General features: G+C 39.6%; 1 protein-coding gene across 1 annotated transcript in view; it reads right to left on the bottom strand.

Annotated features, from left to right (window-relative positions):
- Nucleotides 1–1660: 1660 nt before the first annotated feature.
- nbn (nibrin) overlaps nucleotides 1661–20722 on the bottom strand; it is a 52589-nt gene continuing 33527 nt past the window's right edge. Inside the window, exon 15 of the mRNA XM_052023874.1 lies at nucleotides 1661–2494. Coding sequence (XP_051879834.1) covers nucleotides 2464–2494 — 31 coding nt within the window. The 3' untranslated portion in view covers nucleotides 1661–2463. The remainder of the gene's footprint in view (nucleotides 2495–20722) is intronic.

Genomic DNA, 20722 nt, shown 5'->3' with positions numbered 1-20722 from the left:
AACATTTTGTATTTTACATAATTTACCTGTTTATGCATGGAGCAAGATTGCAGAGGATGCACAACCACAGTAAGCTGATTTTGCTGCATTTCACAATTCATGGTTAAGAAAAAACATACTGTTATACGTGTGGATAAATTAAAATTCTGAATATCATTCTGTTCCCTTCTGGATGCGAGTATAACAGTGGCTGGAATGACTGACTTGCTTTGTTGAAAGGACTGTGGCATTTAATCTGAGCAAAATCCATGCCTGATAATGAGGTGCTGTTCCAGTTTGTGATTGGCCTCACCCTAGCAGTGGAGGAGGCCAAGGATAGATGGGCCAGAATGGGAATGGGAATTCAAATGGTGAGGCCCAACACAAACTAGCTGAACAGCACACCTCATATTCCGCCTGGGTAGTCTATAACCCAAAGGCAAGTCGTTAATTCTCCAATTTCAGGTAACCTCCTCCCCATTCCTTTCTTTCTCCTTCTGATCTGCCCAGGTCCTCCCACGCATCCCCTTATTTCCAAGGTCCAGTCCCCGATCACCCAGTTTCTTTCGCTGCCTCCCTACTCCAACTCCATCTGCCCATCACCCACACACCCCTCCCACTGGATCTCCCACCCCCCCATACTTCCCTTGTTTGGTTCCACTCTCCACCCTTCTTTCTTACCAGATTACACAATCTGCAGCCCTTTCCAGTCTCCATCTATTACCTCCCAACCTCTGTCGCCATCTCCACCCTTCTCTCCCTCACCTGACAATAAACTCCTCCTCACCTGTATCCGCCTACCAGATCTTGCCCCACCCTCCTCCCCCTCACCTCTTTATACTGGCTATCTTCCCTCTTATTTCAGTGCAGATGAAGGGTCTCAACCTGAAACATCGACTGTCTAGTTCTCTCCACAGAGGCTGCCTGACCCATCGAGTTGCTCCAGTAGTTCATTTTTTGCTCCAGGTTTCAACACCTGCAGTATCTTGCGTCTCCTGATAATATCTGACCAGGTACAGCTAAGAATACTTAGAAGTTGCAGAATGCCCCTGTAAAAGTCAACTGTTTTGAATGGACAGTGCCCCAATTTTTATACCTAACCTGTATTTTTCCAAGTGTTCAAACAGTAAAATAGACAAAGGAAGTATTGACATTATACCCTGCCTCATCCCTCTACAGTTCTCTTGGATTTCATGAACCAGCTCCATGCTTCCACTTTTCCTGTTCAATGGCTCAAGAGAATCAGACAGAAAATATCCTCACTTTGCTGGTTTCCTCCCCATCTTAAAACCTCATCAGAAACCATTTCAGGCATAATTCAGTAACCTACCTCGGTCACCAATCAAGTATGTCGATTTTCTCTTCTAAAACTGTACATCATTGTCAAGAAAGTTCTAAATTGATACAACAGCTAATAAAAGCAAAAAAAAAACTAGGATTTTCAAAATAACTTGTAATAATTTAATAGTTTCAGATTAGCCCTCCTCTTTTGGTATTTGCTGTTGCTGGTTGGCTATTTTCAAATTACAACCCTCTTAAACCCTGGATGCCGATGTTGGTTCCTACTTGGTAACTGTTATAACCTTTGAAGCTTGGTGTATTTTTTCCTGTCTTACTGTAACATGTGAAACAATTATGTAAAAAAAATTGGTAAATAAACAGCATGAAGGACCACTCATTCACATAAATGATTTATATTTTTGTTACAATTGCACATGAAAGTTTACTCTAATAATGCAAAATGGCCATACCATTCCAAAGGTTACAAGCACATTGATTTAAACATATCTCAACATGATAAGTTGCTTGACAAATCTAAGTAGTATTTTCTACTACAGAATCTTCAATTTGGATGGTAAGATGTATTTTAATATAAACATAATAATTGTACAAAGGCAATTTTGGATCAAAGATAAACTCAGGTTCATGTGAAACAGCTCAGATTTCTTTCATATAGACAACTTAGGCTACCACGGCATTTTGGTCTCAAAGTATACATGCCACTAAAACTCATGTAATTCTTTATTTTCAAATCTGACTTTTGTATAACATTTGTAGTAAAATACTATTTTGTTGCATATATTTGTGAACTTTAATGATGTAAAGAAAATTGAATGTTTGCTTATTTTGAACAATTTTAACATTGTTTTTCTGAATCAGCTATTTATTACATTCATGTTTCATAATAACAGTACCCACATGCATACAATCGTTAGTCAATTTTACTTCGCAGCTTTCTACCATCTTCCCCGTTTCCTCACAGAACTTGATGTAGCCCAACGATGTGGTCTACAGTAGTACAAAAAAATATGAAAGATTGACTTTTAAAATTAGAACACAGCTAAACATGAATAGAAATAGCTGTAAACATTCCAAAAGGAAATCTTTATGACTTCTCGGTAGCATTTTCAGCTATATATGATTGTACTCTGAAGCTCGAGAGGGTTTGATTATTGCTGCCAGTGATGGTTTTCCCCAACTGCATCATCTTCTTTTGACAGATTTTGGGTCATATCTGTAAATCAATTAAAATAGTTAATTGTGTAAAAATAGAATACAGGTCAATTTAAAAGTAGAATCAAATATGAAAACCTTGCACCAGACACCATTACATTACACCAGTTAGTGCTTTAGTGCAATACATTCACACTGAGTCATAGAACACAGAAACAGGCCCTTCGGTCTAACTGGACAATGCCAACCAAGAATTATCTGTGTGAGATAATTTTGAAGCACTATTGTTCCACATTTGTGGACCAATCTTGTGCTGTTTCCACCTATTTGGTGAGAAGGAAAGAGGGAAAGATTCAAAAGAAACAGAATTCTGGAAGTTAAAGCATGACTCCTTTGGCTGTTCATTTAGTGATCAGAAAAACTCTTTGTAATGGTGAACAAAAAGATACAAAGGAGGCATTATTAGAAAAGCAACCCTATACCACCATGCTTTGTCTCCTATTGTCAAGCTAATTTTGGATCCAGTTTGCCGACTTGCCCTGAATTCCACGTGAGGCCTTGTAAAAGGCCTTACTAGTCTATGTAAATCATATCTACCGTCCTTTCTTCATCAATATTCTTTGTTAACTCTTCAAACTGGTCAGATAGGATCTGTCCTTGACAGAACCATGTTGCTTCTCTCTGATTAGTCCTTGCCTTTCCAACTGATCATTAATCCTCTTCCTTAGAATTTTCTCCAGTATCTTTCCTACCACTCATATTAGGTTCACAGGTCTATAGTTACCAAGTTTTTCCCTGTTGCCTTTCATGAAAAAGGGGGGGGGGGGGGGGGGGGCACATTTGCTGTTCTCCAGTCAACTGGTACCTTAACTTGTGTCCAGTAAAGATTTAAAAATATCAGCCAGAGCCCCAGAAATCTCTTCTCTTGCCTCCTGGAGCAGCCTGGCATAAATCCCATCCAGTCCTGGGGATTTATCCACCTTTAAGCCTGCCAAGGCATCAAGTACCTCCTCCTTATTTATGGAGACCTGCACTAGACTCTCACCTACCCCATATCACTGATTCCTACAACAAGAAAGTCTGTTTGTGGATACCAATGAAAAGTATTCAATTAGGACCTCACTTATACCTTCTGGCTCCACACATAAATTTCCCCAGTTGTTCCTAATGGGCTCCACCTTTTCCTTGGTTATTCTTTTGCTCTTGATATAGTACATCTTCAGATTTACTTTAATCCCCTCTGCCAGTGATTTCTCCTAACTCTTTGCCTTCCTAATTTCCTTTTTAGACGGCTCCCTAAATACTGTACTTTTCTATTTTAGATAACGTGAACAGTTTCACATTTCTTGACCTCTGTCATAATCCTGACATTCACTTAAAAAGTATATCCCTTTGCAGCTTTATCATGGCTTAGTTTTCCACCCAGCTTTGATTCATTAGGAAACTTGGATACAATATCCTTCCTCCCCTTGTCTACATCATCAATATAAATTTTTAAATAGTTGATGATCAAGCACCCACTAATTACATAATGGCAATGTGAACATGAAGTTGTTCATACCTACTCTTGGTTTTCAGTCTGTTAGACAATTTTCCATCCATTGTTTTATAACCCCCTTATACATGAGAGTAAGAACCTCAATGAATGCATGAAAAAAAACTACATGCAATAACCTGATAATCTCAAATTAGTTAACTCTGCGCAATTATATTGTGATTTAAATGCATTGTTACCAAATTCCTATTAACAGATTAGCAATGTCCATTCTAAATTTTAGGCAATTCTGAAAAATTAAAACAATGCACTCAATATGTTTGTAGTCATCTCCTTTAAAATGCTAGAACAGAGGTGATCAGTTCCATGGGATATGTTGGCTTTTATTGCTGCTAATTTCTCTGGTTCTACATCTTTACTAAATGCTTTAAGTTTCTCTTTCAATCTGGAGTTCATGTTTATTATTATTTCCAGAACCTTTTATGGCATCTGCTGCAATGATATACAAACATTTATTTAATAGAAATGCTAGTTCCTTATTTCCATTTATAATTTCTCCTGCATTTGTCAATAAAGGATCAGCATTATTTTTGCTGCCTACCAATAGAAGTGTTTAGAATCTGAATTTATGCCTCACTAAGCTTCCTGATTTTATTTTAACTTGATTTCTTGTTCGACTTTCAAATTCTGAAATTCTTCCCATTCTCAGAATTACTTTTGACACCATTAAAAGCACCTTCCCTTAATCCAAAACTATCTTTAATTTCTCTTGTTAACCATTGATGGAATACTTTTCCGTTAGAATTTTCAATTCCTCAAGGGAACGTTTAACCATTACAAAACTTCCTTCAAATCTTTTAAACTAACTTCTCAATCTACTTTCAACAACTCACTTCTTCATACATCCATAGTTTGCTTTGTTCAGATTAAGACCCTAATTTTGCGCTTAACTAAATCACTTCCAGATTGATTACAAAATCAATGATCACACTCCATCAGTGGCACTTTTACTATAATTAAACCTGTCTTACCACATTCTCTTGGTGATTCCTCAATAAACTTCACTAGGTTATTAATTAATCTTTCTTAATACAAAATATCAGATCTTAGGAGACTGTCCTATACTTGGTTTCTTATTACACTACCAGAAAATTATCCCTTAATGCATTCCACGATCTTCTGTACATACAACAAAGTCCCAAAGATTACTTTATTGGCCTATGGTACATGCAGCTCTTTTCCGTACATTTTCCTTCCCCAAGATTGCATCTATTTTTAAGAGGCCAATAAACTGCTTCCACCCAGGTCTCCTGTCTCTTATTGTATTTTAGTTCCACTCCAACCGATTCTGCATTTTCTATTCATACCCACATCTTTCTGATCTCCCACCCCCTTTGCCATTTTGTCTTCTCAAATTTAACCGAAAGTACTTAATTCCCAAACTTGATCTGTAACCAAATATCTGAACTGGCTATTAGATCTCAAATCTATTTATTTCTCTCAGTGCTATTAATTCATTTATTTTCTTGCTTCACAAATTTGGACTTCGTGTCTTTAGCTTTGACTTTCTTTTTGTTCTTCCCATTCATCACTTTAATAAAACTCTATTATCTTCACTGACTTACTTTGCTTATTTTACCCATATCCTTGCTCCTCATTATATCCTTCATTTTTTACTAAATGCTTTCATATTTAATCTTGCCTGCATCTCTCCAACATTCATTTCATTTGTTTACAGACCTCTTTAACACCTGAGAGAAACCACTGAGCAAAAGAAGAGAGAAAAAGATCAGCTTTATTTCTTGGGTAAGTTCCTACAATAAGTCGTCATGTTACTTGGGCTATTCATTTTTTTCCCCCCAATTTCATTTGTCATTTATTTTACGCTTACTTCAGGCTGAGACCTACTGTTTCAATTTAATCACAACTATGCAGTCAACTGTATTATTCTATTCAAAGGGCATGGCCAGTAGTAGCAGATCAGGCGTAAAAGATAGAAGGTGATGGTGGTTGGTAGCACAATTCACTTAAATGGGATATCTAATTAATTTAAACTCTCTCGTGAGCATTTTCAACTGTCAAACGACACTGTTAAATTTGTTTTAGTTAAATGGGCTTCAATTTTCTAATTTCAGGCCTCAAATTTGTTTCAGATACAGATAATGCATAACCAATGGACAGATAGTTGATAGTTAAAGAAAAAGAATAGCATTACCGAAACTCTCTTCTATCTCTGGAAATGAAGGCAGAATACATTTTTCTTAAACACTAAATATCCCCTATATAATTAATTTGCACACTTGGTTTAGTTGGCAAAGGAAAAGACCGTAAACACACTTACTCTTTGCAATCTGATGTCAATCAAACTTAGAACTTTATAACAAGAATACATGATTATTGTGCTTAATGTCAAAAATCTTTTGGGCAGCAAAGTAGTCTTGATTTATGCAAGGCTTGAGAATAGATACTAACTGGTCAAGCTCAGGCAGAGAGTCCATGGGCAAATTACGTAGAGAACAAAACATTCAAAACACTATATTGGGATGTATACTATGGGACATCAAGGCAAATAATACACCTAATTCTTCCCTTAACTGAGCAGGCAATGCCCAAAGCAACAAATGAAAAATGTCCTCCTGCCACCCTGAATGTGCAGAAGCTACACACATACAGATAAACATACACCCAAGTACGAATAGTCCATAAACAATTTGACCTTTAATCAGTCTTAACAAGAACATTTCTACTAAATTTCTGGTTTCAAGCAATTATTATTTGATATAATCACACTGCCAAGACTAAGCTTTGTTTATCAATTTACACATGCAGTCATATTAAAATACAGACATGTTGTATTGACTTGCTTCAGTACTAGAATTTCTTAAAAATGAGGTATCTTCCCTTCAACTAAGTTAACTCCTTGCAAGATAAGTATACAACACAGAAAACTCATCACTGGACGTTACTAGCAGACTGTATGCATTTCTGTTTAACATTTTCACTGATAGGGTACATGACCCATCAATTTAAATGGAGTTTTTATACTTGCCCCTAACTAAACTGGAATTAACTGTAACAATTTAGATTTAAACAACAAAGGGGTAAATCTTTATCGTGTTTAGTAAACTAATATTGTTCCTGTATATGATTCTACATTCAAAGGATAGTCCACATTGGCTACACACCAACAAACTGGACTTGAATTTAAATGAGCATATCTTAAGTATGCTACATCTTTTGTATCCAACATACCTCATTGAGGTTAAACAAAACATTAGCACTACTGCAATAGTGAAATGATAGCAGTGACTGTTCTAAATATAAAAGCTTTGAGTTTACTTTGAAAGCAGACTTGAAAACTGGCTTTATTGTTCAAAGAAGCTTCAGGAGGGTGAGAAAACATATGTTGCCAAGCAGCACAAGAAAAGGGAGAAAACTGCAAATCACAGCTGTCAAATCTAATATCCATTAGTGAGATCTGAACCGAGAATGTTTAACAGAATTCACTGATGCATTGCTGTGTCCAGTTAAAACCAATACATGTGATTTTGGATTGAAACAGAAAACATACAACTAAATGTCAATTTTTGTAATTGTCCAATACTGGATAAAATGGTTGAATAAATTACATTTATAAAAAGTTGTAGATCGTATATTGGAGAATGCAGTCTTTCTCCATGCAAAGAATGATATCAGGACCAAAGCAAGGAATTTCTGGTGAAGACTTTGCTCCTGCAATGTTAAGTGGCAAAATGTTCTGGCTTACAAATTTCTTCCATGAATAGGTAAGAAGGTATATGATAACAGAAAATTAGTTTAATGGGAAGCTGCAATAAACTAATTATAAACTTGGAAAACACAAATGTTTATTAGCCAGAATTTGGCATGTAACACACAATATCTTCACAGTCCCATGCATCAGGAAAACCTTGAAGGAGAGGTCTTATCTTCACCCATTATTCACTACTGGCCTTGACAGAATGAAGAAAATAGAAAACAGAGTGCCCTTGAACATCAGCAAACTACAAAGTAACCAAGTTCCATTTAATTTTTGAACTCAAAGACACTGGATGTAAAATGTCAGGAACATAACTTTAAAAAGTCTCATTTAAAGAAGCAACTATAAGTATATTAATACATATCTCGATGATCACTGGAATTGGGGGTTTACGCATGGAGGTCAGTAAGAGTATAAGAGAACCAGGACTAGGATGGGAATGGTCAGCGAGATCTATGATGGGCTGGAGAGGGAAAGGAGGGTAGATTCAGAGAAAGCATGTGACCTGCCACAGGTAATTGGAAGAGATGATTAAAACCCAGGGGTGAGGGTATTTGGGGAAAAGATGGAACTGGAGGGAGGACTGGGCAAGGGGGAGATGTTGGGCAGATGGTAGGGGCAGTGGGGTGCTTGCATAGATCGTTTGAGAAGATGAAGGCTGATGCGTGGGAAGAAATCTCAGCATCACAGCACAGACACTAATTGTACCCTGATCCATTTTATTCTCCATATATTCCCATTAACGACCTCCCACAACCCTCACCCCCCCCAACCCCCAATTCTGACACTCATCTGCACAGTGAGCAAAATTTACAGTGGCTAATTAACCTATCAACCAGCACACCTGCCAGTTCCGCTGCAGGGAATCCGAAATTCTTGAATTCAATATGGAGCTCTGAAGGCTGCGATATGCCTACATGGAAGATGAGGTGCTGTTCCCTGGTCTTGTGATGGACTTTGTTGTGAATGAGTGCAAGAGGCCACAGAGAGGTGGGTCAGAGTGGGAGTAGGATAAAGAATTAAACTAACAGGGTACTGGAAACTCTCAGTTATTCTTGCATACAGAATGGATTGAAGCAAAGGTATGGTGTTGGGAGCTCACCTGGGACCAAGCTATATCCATTCAACCTGCATCTGTCCCTTTGTGGAGTAAGTGGAATATTCCTTGATTCAGTCCAACTCAAGCTCCATTTTTCCTGGTACACTGATGACTTTATTGGTGCTCTTCCTGCATTCATAGTCAACTTGAAAATTTCATTACTAATGCTGCCAAATTCTATCCTGCTCTCACTTTCACCTGGTCCATCTCTGACTCCTCCTTTACCTTTCTGAATCTCTCCATCTGCATCTCAAGTAAATAAGTTGATGATCAACATCCATTACAAGCTCACAGATTCCAACAGCTATCTCGACTATACTACTACCCACGCTGCATCCTGCAAGGATTACTTTCTATGTGCCCACTTTCTCTGCCTGCTTTGTGTCAGCTCTGGTGATGAGACTTTCCACAATGCAAGATGTTTTCTTTTCTCCTAAGCCTTGGCTTCCCCTCTAGCATAGCTGACAGAGCCCTCGACCACATCTCATCTATTTCCTCTGCTATCCCCACTTCTCATCCCAGGCAGAGCAGGTATAGAGTCCATTGGCACACATCTTCCACCCCACTGGCCTTTGCATTCAACAGATCATCCTCCCTAATTTACACCATCTTCAACAAGATTTCACCAGCAGATACACCTTCCCAATTCCACACCTTTGCAACTCCCTGTCTGCTCTTGCTTCACCACCATCTACTCAGATTTTCATGGTATTTTCTTCTAAGACCTGCAGGAGATGTGATACTTCTCTTTACCTTGCCCCTTTGCACCATCCTGGGACCAAACACTCCTTCCAGGTGAAGCAGTATTTCACTTGCCCTTCTTCTAATCCAGGACTCACTATGTGTTCTCGACACTGGAGAAACCAAACACACATTGGGTCTCTGTTTTGCAGAACACCTCTTACCAGCCCACTAGAAAAATCCTAAGCTTCCTTTTGCTTGCAACTTTAATTCTCCATCCTACTCTGAACTGTCAGTGGCTTCCACACTATTCCAACAAAGTCTAACATAAGCTCGAGGAAAAGTGCCTCGTCTTCCATCCAGGTACTTCGGGCTTGGTTTCCGCAGTGTATGGTTATCACGTTTGCCTCACAGGCAAAAGGTCCCCAGTTCAATCCTGATTTCAGCCAAGAAAGCTCATCAGCACCTCTAATTCCTCAGGAGGTTAAAGAAATTTGGCATATCCCCTTTGACACTCATCAACTTTTAACGACGCACCATAGAAAGCATCCTGTCTGGATGCATCACAGCTTGGTATGGCAACTGCTCTGGCCGGGACCACAAGAAATTGCAGAGAGTCGTGGACACAGCCCAGCACATCACAGAAACCAGCTTCCCCTCCATGGTTTCCATCACGGAAACCAACATCTTGCTGCCTTGGTGAAGCAGCCAGCATAATCAAAGATCCCATCCACCAGGTCATTCTCCTTTCTCCCCTCTCCCATCAGACAGAAGATATAGGAGCCTGAGGGCACATACCACTAGGCTCAAGGACAGCTTCTATTCCACTGCTATAAGGCTATTGAATGGTTCCCTTATATGAATGAGATGAACTCTTGACCTCACAATCTACCTTGTTATGACCTTGCACCTTATTGTCTACCTGCAATGCACTTCCCTGAAGCTGCGACACTTTACTCTGTATTCTGTTATTGTTTTTACCCTATACTACCTCAATGCACTGTGTAATGAATTGATCTGTATTAACAGTATGCAAGACAAGTTTTTCACTGTACCTCAGTATAAGTGACAATAATAAACCGATACCAATATCAACTTCAACAGTTTCAAACAATTTGCTTTTCCTGTTTATATCAGAACTGGCCAGTTCTGCTGTAAAGTTACCCATTTGTACACTGACTCAGTTTTTTTATCTCCACAAACACAGGCACTTCCTCAGGGAACTAAAGAAATTTGGCATGTTCCCTTTGACACCGACTTTTATCGATGCACCACAGAAAGCATCCTATCTGGATGCATCACGGCTTGGTAATGGCAACTGCTCTGCCCGGGACCGCAAGAAACTGCAGAGGGTTGTGGACACAGGCCAGCACATCAACGAAACCAGCCCTCTCTCCATGACTCTGTCTCTCCCTATCACTGTCTTAGTGAAGCAGCCAGCGTAATCAAAGACCCCATCCACCCGGGTCATCCTCTCTTCTCCCCTCTCCCATCAGGCAGAAGATATAGGAGCCTGAGGGCACATACCACCAGGCTCAAGGACAGCTTCTATCCCACTGTTATAAGACTATTGAATAGTTTCCTTATATGAATGAGATGAACTCTTGACCTCACAATCTACCTTGTTATGACCTTGCACCTTATTGTCCACCTGCAACGCACTTCCCTGTAGCTGCGACACTTTACTCTGTATTTCTGTTATTGTTTTTACTGTGTACTACCTCAATGCAATGAGTAATGAATTGATCTGTACGAATGGTATGCAAGACAAGTTTTTCGCTGTACTTCGGTATAAGTGACAATAGTAAACCGAAACTAATACTAATACCACTGTCAGCACTTTTCTTTTGGCTTCAGGTTTCAGCAATAACTCTGACCTCCATTTCACAGCTTTAACATGTCCCTTTGTATGACTTCTCCATCACTTAACTATCTCATTAATCTATTAAACAGCTCCACAGACATTTGGGCCACCTGGGCAATCCTGGGGTCCACCCTTTCAGAGATGTTCCCATTATCCTATCCATGCCTTCCTCACCTTCTCTGAAACTTAAAACCAATTTGTTTTCTCACTTGTCTCCTTCCGATGAAGGGTGCCTAGCCTGAAGTATTAACTGTTTCTCTTTCTATAGATGCTGCCTGACTTGCAGAGTGTTTCCATTATTTACTGACTTTATTTACTGGAAATAGTCAATGAATCAGGCAGCATTTGTGGAGGAATAAACCAGTTATTAACCCATTTAGTTTAAAGTAATGACAATAATATTGATTCTCATGAGTAGAAAAAGACTGTATGAATAAGAATATGAAATAGCAATCAACATAGATTTGGAATCAGAAGATGTTGCTTGTGTACCTAGCTCAACTCTTTGTCATGGTGACTGAACATAGGTAGATTATCCAAAGGCTTTTGGATGCACAAAGGTCCACAACAGGCTGTCATAGTGGTGTCTTACTTAGAAGTCAGGATGTGACCCCAGGAACAAGTGCAACAATGAAATGTACAGCAAAAAGGATAACTGTGATTTCATATCGAGAAAATGTTACAGACAGCACTGCTGTGCTAAGAACCTAGCACAAATGCAGCAATCAATCGCACCACAGTTTGCTATGGAGAAGCTGCCTGTGACAGCTGGTGATGGGTGGGCTGTGGCAAGTAGTGTGGCCACTCAGCATTAAGGTGTGGGATTAAGTGGAGCACCTTTGTAGTACGGTGAGCGCGGGCCATTATTGGGGGTGTCACCAAGGGCGGAGATTTTTGCCAGACTCAGGTATCTAGAGTCTCAGCACAACAGCATGCAGCACAGGGATTTGCATAAGGATCTTGGCATAGCAGTTCAACTAAGCAAAGGTCCTTTTGATGTCTTGGGAGTATGTAGCCATCAGAGTTTGGTCAGGAGGTCCAAGAACACTATAATGAATCACACTTTCTGGGTAACACTAACTGGGGTACCAATGTAACTTAATGCTGTAGAAGGAAACGTAAACACTCAATGAACTTTGTGAAATATAGGAAATGAGCATTCGATATCATACCAAACTAGTAGACCTGGAAAAGGCAGCAAAAAATGTTCACAATGAGATAGGGTATGCAAAAAAAAGGTTTAATAGTCATCAAATTTGAGTGATAACAATTTGCAAAATACTGAAAATTGAAGAAAATACAGCATGCATATCAAATAAATAATTACAAAAATAAATAAGCTGATCTAGTAGTTGCAGCCCAACATTTCCAATTAATGGACAGCTAAGCCAGCTGTATAAGAGGAAATTATACCTAAGCTTTGTTCCGATCACAACTTGAGAGCTGCACTCACTTCCAGTCACTGAGACACGTTAATAAATGCACTGAAGCAAGTTAATGACTCAAGTTAATGGAGAAAAAGGTACATGCATACCAAAGAAGAATACGTTGATCACTGGAGAAGCTATTGGATGAGATGTCGTGGTGGTGACAGAATGGAACCAAAGAAACATGTGATTTGTTGCAGGATTAGTAATTTAGAGGCCTAAACAGATACAATTCAAGTCCTACCACGGCAACTGGGGAATTTAAGTTCTGTTAATTATTTGCAGTAAACTAATCTCAGCAATAGTGACACTGAAATTACTAGACTGTCACTAATGAAAAGGAAGGAAAGGGAATCTGTTGCATTATTCCTGTGGCTTGAGACCAACTGCAACTTTTTGACTCTTAAGTGTCCATTAAATTGGCCAGCAAGCCATTCAGTTGTATCAACATCAACCACATTACGACAATGAAAATAAAACTTGTCAAGCCATTCAGCACTGGCCAAGGCATTGGAGTTAGATATGCAAAGACTCCCCAGTCTGGGACTTCCAAAAGTCTCATCACAAATATCTGGCGAATTGGCATTTATATTGATAGAACTATCCCTGCGACTAGTGAAGCAACAGTCTCACATTGTGATACTCATAGCATTATATCTTTCACCCCAATATTTCACACTCTCTGCCCTGCAACTACACTGCCCAAGATCGCAAGAAATTGCAGAGAAATGTGGGCACAGCTTAGTCTATCACGAAAACCAGCCTCCCCTCTATGGATTCTGTTTACACTTCCAACTGCCTCGGGAAAGCAGCAGCCAGCATAATCAAAGACATCTCCCACCCTGGACATTCTCTCTTCTCCCCCTTCCATCAGACAGAAGATACAAAAGGTTGAAAACATGCAGCACCAGGCTCAAGGACAGCTTCCAAACCACTGTTATAAGGCCCTTGAACTGACCTCTTGTACAATAAAGATGAACTCTTGAACTCACAGTCTACCTTATCATGGCCCTTGTACTTCATTGTCTATCAGCACTGCACTTTCTCTGTAACTGTAACATGATATTCTGCATTCTGTTATTGCTCTTCCCTTTGTACTACCTCAATGTATGTATGTTTTGAAATGATCCGTATGGACTGCATGCAAAACAAAGTTTTTCACTGTATCTCAGTACATGTGACAATAGTAAACCAATTAGACTACTGTAAATTAGGAATTGGAAGGGAGAGAGGAACTCAAGAAAATTACTATCAACAGGGAATGCCACTGGGCAAATTGTTGGAGGTACAGGCTAACAAATATCTGGGTCCTTATGGACTTCATCCTATGATTTAAAAAGTGGATAGTGTTGATGCATTGATTTTAAATTTCCAAAATTCCTTAAGATCTAGCAAATGAAGCATAATGTGGGAAATGCAAATTATCCATTTTTGTAGGAAAAGTATGAGAGAAGCATATTATTTAAATGGTGAGAAATTGCAGAGCTCTGAAAATGCAGAGGAATCTGGATATCCTGGAGCATAATATGCAAAAGACTTGTGCGCAGACAAAGCAAGTAATTACAAAAGCTAACAACATTATTTTTTATTGCTAAAGAAATTGAATAAAAAAGTAGAGGTGTTATTCTTCAGGGCACTGATGAGAGTGTCTGGAGTACTGTGTACAGTATTGGCATCCTTATTGAAGTATTTTATGTATTCATGTATTTTCATGTATTTTAAGCAGTTCAGAGTCTTTATGATTTTAACAGCAGGAATGGGCAGGGTTTTTTTATAAGAAAAGATTGGAAAGATTAAGCTTGTATCCCCTGAAGTTTAGGAGTGAGAGGTATCTTGGTGGAAATCTTGATGAGATGGATGTGAAGAGACTGTTTCCTCTAGTGGGAGAATCTAGATTTAAGGGTTACTGCTTAAAATGGACCAATGAAATGGATGTGCAGCATTCGGGAAAGCATTGAGAACCTTGAGTCCAATCATCAGAAGCATACTGATGCCAAATGTAAATGGAGGAAGGTGTGCACCACTTCCCAAACATGTGGCAGTCTCCAGGTCTCACATTGGCTTCATCAGCTAAACTGGAAGCAAGTCATCCTTGCTCCTCAGAGCCTGCTTAAAAGAAAACAGCAGTGATGACTACCATATCAGTCTCTTCTCAGTTATCAGTAAAGTGATGGAATGTGTCATCATTGCGCAATCAAATTGTGCTAACTCACCAATAACCAACTGACTGATGCTCAGCAACAAACAATCTGCTGGAAGAACTCAGCAGGACAAGCAGTATCTGTGGGAGGAAAGGAATTGTTGACGTTTCAGGTTGAAACCCTGCATCAGAATGCTTTGACCCAAAACATCGACAATTCCTTTCCTTCCACAGATGCTGCCTGACCCATTGAGTTCTTCCAGCAGATTGTTTGTTGCTCCAGATTCTAGCATCTGCAGTCCCTTGTGTCTCCTGACTGATGCTCAGTTTGGTTTTCTCCAGGACCTGTTGGTTGCAGAAATTATTATAGCTTTGGGTTAAGTATGGACAAAATAAGCTGAATTCCAGAGGCGAGACAAAAGTTACCCCATATGTAAATTTGAAAAAGTTTGTCCAAGCACAGAAAGGAAAAACAATATACCTCAAACTATCGTAGTTTCAATAAGAGATCAATAAAATAAATACATATGTATGAAACAACAGACTGTTCGACATGTTCTGCAGTGGAAATATTGTTCTAAAACAGAATAATTTTTGAAACACCATCATTTTGCTGCATGGTCAGTCAATGAATGAGCCTAAAGGCTAATTCCAAAAGTATACTGGTTCAAATAATTTGCTTTAGTTTTTATTGACTAAGTTTCTGTCTACTTAGAGTAGTTAAGATTAATGAAGAACCTCATATGCACTTGAATTACATTCCAATAATGGAAAATCCCAAGAATTCATCTCTCTCATTCTTCTGGGAGAAAAATGTATCTGTGGAGCAAATTCAATTTGATCCTAAAGATGTTTGAATAGTCCCAAAAACAAAATCTGTTGTTTTTCTTAGTTAGTATTATGTAATGATTGTATTTATGCATGAACAGCTTGAGTTCCACAATTTGGCAAATAGCTTTTATCGTTATAATTCTATCTTGCTCATCAACCAATTTTTTGCTTAGACAGGAAAATATTCCCATATCTGATGTGAATTACATCATTTAGCTACATATGTATTTACAGACAAACATAGTTTCTAAGCAACATTGCCAATTGCCCTACAATGTGCAAAGAATACCTGCATTTGTGCAATCTATGTCAATACTTCTGGGCAGAGCTGCAAATACATTGGAAAGTATAGCAGTGGACAGTTCTGTGTTCCTCAGTTCTAACATGATTACTACAGTACTTTCTTAAAAAAACAATATAGTGGGAAACTTGAAACATTCCTGAAAATACTCCAGAAATGGCCCAGAGTTGCCAAATGCAAGATTTACAGTCTATTATATCCTAGGGTATTGCAGAATGAAATGAAATCTGGAAATGGACTAATAGTTACAACCATTGCAAAACACAGGATTTATTTAATTTTATTTACAGTGTGGTAACAGGCCCTTCCGGCCCAATGAGTCCGTGCCGCCCATTTTAAACCCAAATTAACCTACCCGTACGTCTTTGCAATGTGGGAGGAAACCGGAGCACCCGGAGGAAACCCACGCAGACACGGGAGAACGTACATACTCCTTACAGACAGCGACGGAAATCGAACTCCGATCGCTGGCGCTGTAATAGCATCGTGCTAACCGCTACACTACCGTGCCGGTTTATGATTTACTGATTAAAAAGTTAAATCTTCAAATGTAATTAAACTAAAACCTTTGGGTCTCTTAAGAACTTAGTCAGTTTTGCGGATGACACTAACGTTAGGGTAGTTGTGTAAAGACTGCCAAAGGATACAGAGGATATACATCAGTTGCACATATGGGTGGAGAAATGGCAGATGGAGTTTAATCCGGGCAAGTGTGAGGTGTTGCACTTTGGGAGATCAAGTGAAAAGGGCCCTTGAGAGCATTGATGTACAGAGTAATCAAGTCAATATCCCAAGTCAATAGCTACTTGAAAGTGGCAACATAAGTAGATAGGGTCATAAAGAGGGCATATGGCATGCATGCCTTCATCGATGGAGGCACTGAGTATCAGAGTTGGGAAGTCATGTTGCAGCTGTATAAAACTTTGTTTAGGCCACTTTTGGAGTATTATGTTCAATTCTGGTCATCCTATTACAGGAATAATGTGGAGGTTTTAATAGAGGGTGCAGAGGAGGTTCATCAGGATGCTGTCTGGATTAGAGTATTAGGTATAAGGAAAGGTTGGATACACCTGGATTGTTTTCTCTCAGGTGTCAGAGGCTGAGGGGAAACCTGATAGAAGTTTATAAAATTATGAGAGGCAGAGACAGGGTAAATGGTCAGAATCCCTTTCCCAGGGTAGAAATGTCAAATACTAAAGGGCATAGCTTTAAGGTGAGAGGAGGAAAGTTTAATGGAGATGTGTGGAATAAGTTTTGTTTTTACACTGGGAGTGGTGGGTGCCTGGAATGCACTGCCAGGGATGGTGGCAGAAGCAGACACCATAGTGGCACTTCAGAGGCATTTAGACAGATACATGAACATGAAGGGAATGGAGAGATACAGATATGTTCAGACAGATGGGATTAGTTTCATTTGGCATCATGGTCGGCACAAACATTGTAGGCTGAAGGGCCTGTTCCTGTGCTATAATGTTGTATGTTTAAACTGGCAGGCACACCACATTTGAATCATATATAGTCACCATCACAGTTGAAGTACTTGAATCAAATTCAATGTTGGCTGCTTCATGGCACCCAGCAGTCAGAACTAAATGGTCCATTAACTAATAGGAAATTCCTGAAAAGCAGAGGCACTTGCAGTCCCCAATTTCTATCTGAATGGGGAATCAGATATATTACGCCCAGTCATAAAAGAATTAATAGGGTTGTACCAGTTGTCAATAGGTAAAATAAAGATTAAGGAGATCGACCTGACCTCCTTTATCTACAGATGCAGCCTGAATTTCTGGCTATTTCCAGTTTTTGGTTTTATAAGATAAAGATAATTTTATTAGTCACATTTAAATCAAAACACACAGTGAAATCCATCTTTTTGCGTAGAGTGTTCTGGGGGCAGCCCGCAAGTGTCACCACGCTTCCAGCGCCAACATAGAATGTCCACAACTTCCTAACCCATATGTCTTTGGAACGTGGGAGGAAACTGGACCACCTGGAGGAAACCCACGCAGACACGGAGAGAACGTACAAGCTCGTTACAGACAGTGGCCGGAATCGAACTCAGGTCGCTGGTGCTGTAAAAGCGTTACGCTAACTGCTAGACTACCATGCCTGCACAGTTTCCAGGCAGGTTTTTTCAGGTTTCCAGTCTCCCTAGTATTTTGCATTATGATATAAATTTATTTGGGTCAACAGGTGTCCATATGTGACTCCAGATGCAGTCAATATGATTGACTCTTAAATACCCCTTTTAATGGTCTTGTGAGCCAATTAGTTCTACAGTTCTCACCACATACAAAAAGAGAATTAATAAAATTGGACAAACCATTTGACAATGACCTCAGCACCAAACTGGGACACAGCAAAGACACTTACAGCCCAGTCGACCTTGTAAACGCCTCATCAAAACCATTTGAGAACCAATGCTTCAGTTGAGAGAACTATCCCAAAATATAACAGACTGACATGGTTGAACCCATAATCATCAAATCATCCTTCACAACCATCCTTCCTCAATGTTAAACAACACCTAGAAGAACAACTGAAAGTAACAAGGATATCAGATGTACTCTGGGGGTGGAACTTCAGTGTCCATCACCAAGAATAGCTTGGTAGTACCACCACTAACCGAAGTGGCTATGTCCTGAAGAACGCAGCTGCCGTGATGAACAGGAAAAACAGCTTGCAATTATTGGACCTAAACAATCTCACAACTTACATATCATATTGAAGCTCTGCAGTCCTAGCACACTAGTGGTCAACTAAACAGCCAACTGAAAGAGGCAGTTCCAAGAATATTCTCAATCTCAGCAATACTGGGGCCCAGCACACATGTTCAGCCTGAAGCCATCTCAGCTTTATCCAGAAATCCCACAGTCAGAGTTACCAGTTAATTGATTCAGTCCAAGTGATATTAAGAAATGACTGAGAGCACCGGATACAGCAAAAGACATGGGACCAGGCAATATCCCAGCTGTAATACTAATGCCCTGTGCTTCAGAATCAGCTATGCCTCTAGCCAAGCTGTTCCAGAACAGTTGCCAGGCTACCTGAGCAATTTGGAAAAAGAAATCCATTAGTCAACTTTCAATCATCAACAAAGTGTTGTTAACAGTATGATCAAGAGGCACTTATTCACTAATCACCTGTTCACCAAAGCGTCATCACTATTTTTGGTCCTAACATGCACCTAGGAGCAAATTTCCAAAGGTGAGCTGAGAGTGACTCCTTCAGCATTAAGGCAGCATTTGAGCAAGTTTGCATTAAGGAGTCCTGCTAAAACTGAAGTCAGTGGACATCAAGGGAAAAGCAATTCAATGGTTAAAGTCAATCCTCACACAAATGAAGATGCTTGTAGGAAGTCAGTCATCCTTGCCTCAGGGCAATATTGCAGGAGTTTCTCAGGCCAGTGTCCTAGGTCCACTGGTCTAGGTCCAACCACCTTTAGCTGGTTCACCAATGACCTTCCTTCCATTAATAATGTCAGAAGTAAGGATGTTCAATTCTATTTGCAATTCAGCAAATGAAGCATTCTATACCTGCCTGCAGCAGGACCTAAACAACATTTAGGCTTGGGCAAATGGGTGGGAAATAACATTTAAATTTGAAAATGCAACACTAAGGTAATCTCCATCAAAAGAATGTTTAACCACCCATCCTTGACATTCAATGCATTACCATCACCAAGTCTTCCATCATTAACATCTTGGGACTCACCATTGAACAGAAACTCAACTGGACCAACCACAAAGTCTATGTTAAAAACGGCAGGGATTTGGGTATCCCATGGCAAGTGACATAGTTCCTGACAAAACCAAAGCCTTTCCATCATCTACAAAGCACAAATTAAGATTCTGATGAAAATACACTCCAGGACTGTATCTTTAAGGAGCGCAGCATCAAGCAGGACAAAGTACCCCACTTGACTGGTACTTCACCCACCACCCTTAACATTCATTTTGTGCGCTACTGGTGCACAAAGGCAACAGTGTGCATCAATTACAAAATGGACCACAGTTACTTGCCAAGCTACTCTGACAGCACCTCCCACACCTGCATCCTTTACTGCCAAGAAGGTGAAGGGCAGTAGGTGTATGGGAACACCATTACCTTCAGGTTCCCCTTCATACTATCCTGACTTGCAAAATGTATCAGTCCCCCTTTATTAGTGGGTCTAAATCTTGGAACTCCCTACCCAAAAGTACTGTAGTGATTCAAAAAGGTGACTCATCACCATCATCTCAAGGGCAATTATTAGGGATGGGGTATAAATTGTAGCCCTCTCTGTGACTCCCAGGTCAGAAAAATGAATAAGTGAAAAAGAAAAACTAATTCAGCTAGTAAGTTATGAAGAAATGCACTGCCAAGATCTGGCTATAGGTTAGGCTGGCTTCCTCAAATATTTTCCAGAACAGAGAGATTAAGAAACATAAGGAGTTATTCAATGCAATTCAAAGGACAAAAGGTAAAGGGTGCAGGTTTCAGTGGGGGAGTGGGAGGGGGGGGGAGCTGGTAGTGAGGTGGGTCTAATGTTCTTAGCCAGGATATACAAATATGAAAAGCATGTAACAAGTATGATCTGGTTATAGTGGGATTTAACAAAGTGGACAGTATCACAAACAACAAGGAAATTTTTAGACAAATGTATGGAAGAATAGAAATTCAGCAATCTAGAA

Source organism: Pristis pectinata, chromosome 9, assembly GCF_009764475.1.
Source record: "Pristis pectinata isolate sPriPec2 chromosome 9, sPriPec2.1.pri, whole genome shotgun sequence".
In the NCBI taxonomy this organism is placed as follows: Eukaryota; Metazoa; Chordata; class Chondrichthyes; order Rhinopristiformes; family Pristidae; genus Pristis; species Pristis pectinata.
The sequence above is the reverse complement of the archived record's forward strand: the minus strand, read 5'-3'. Positions and strand labels throughout refer to the sequence as shown.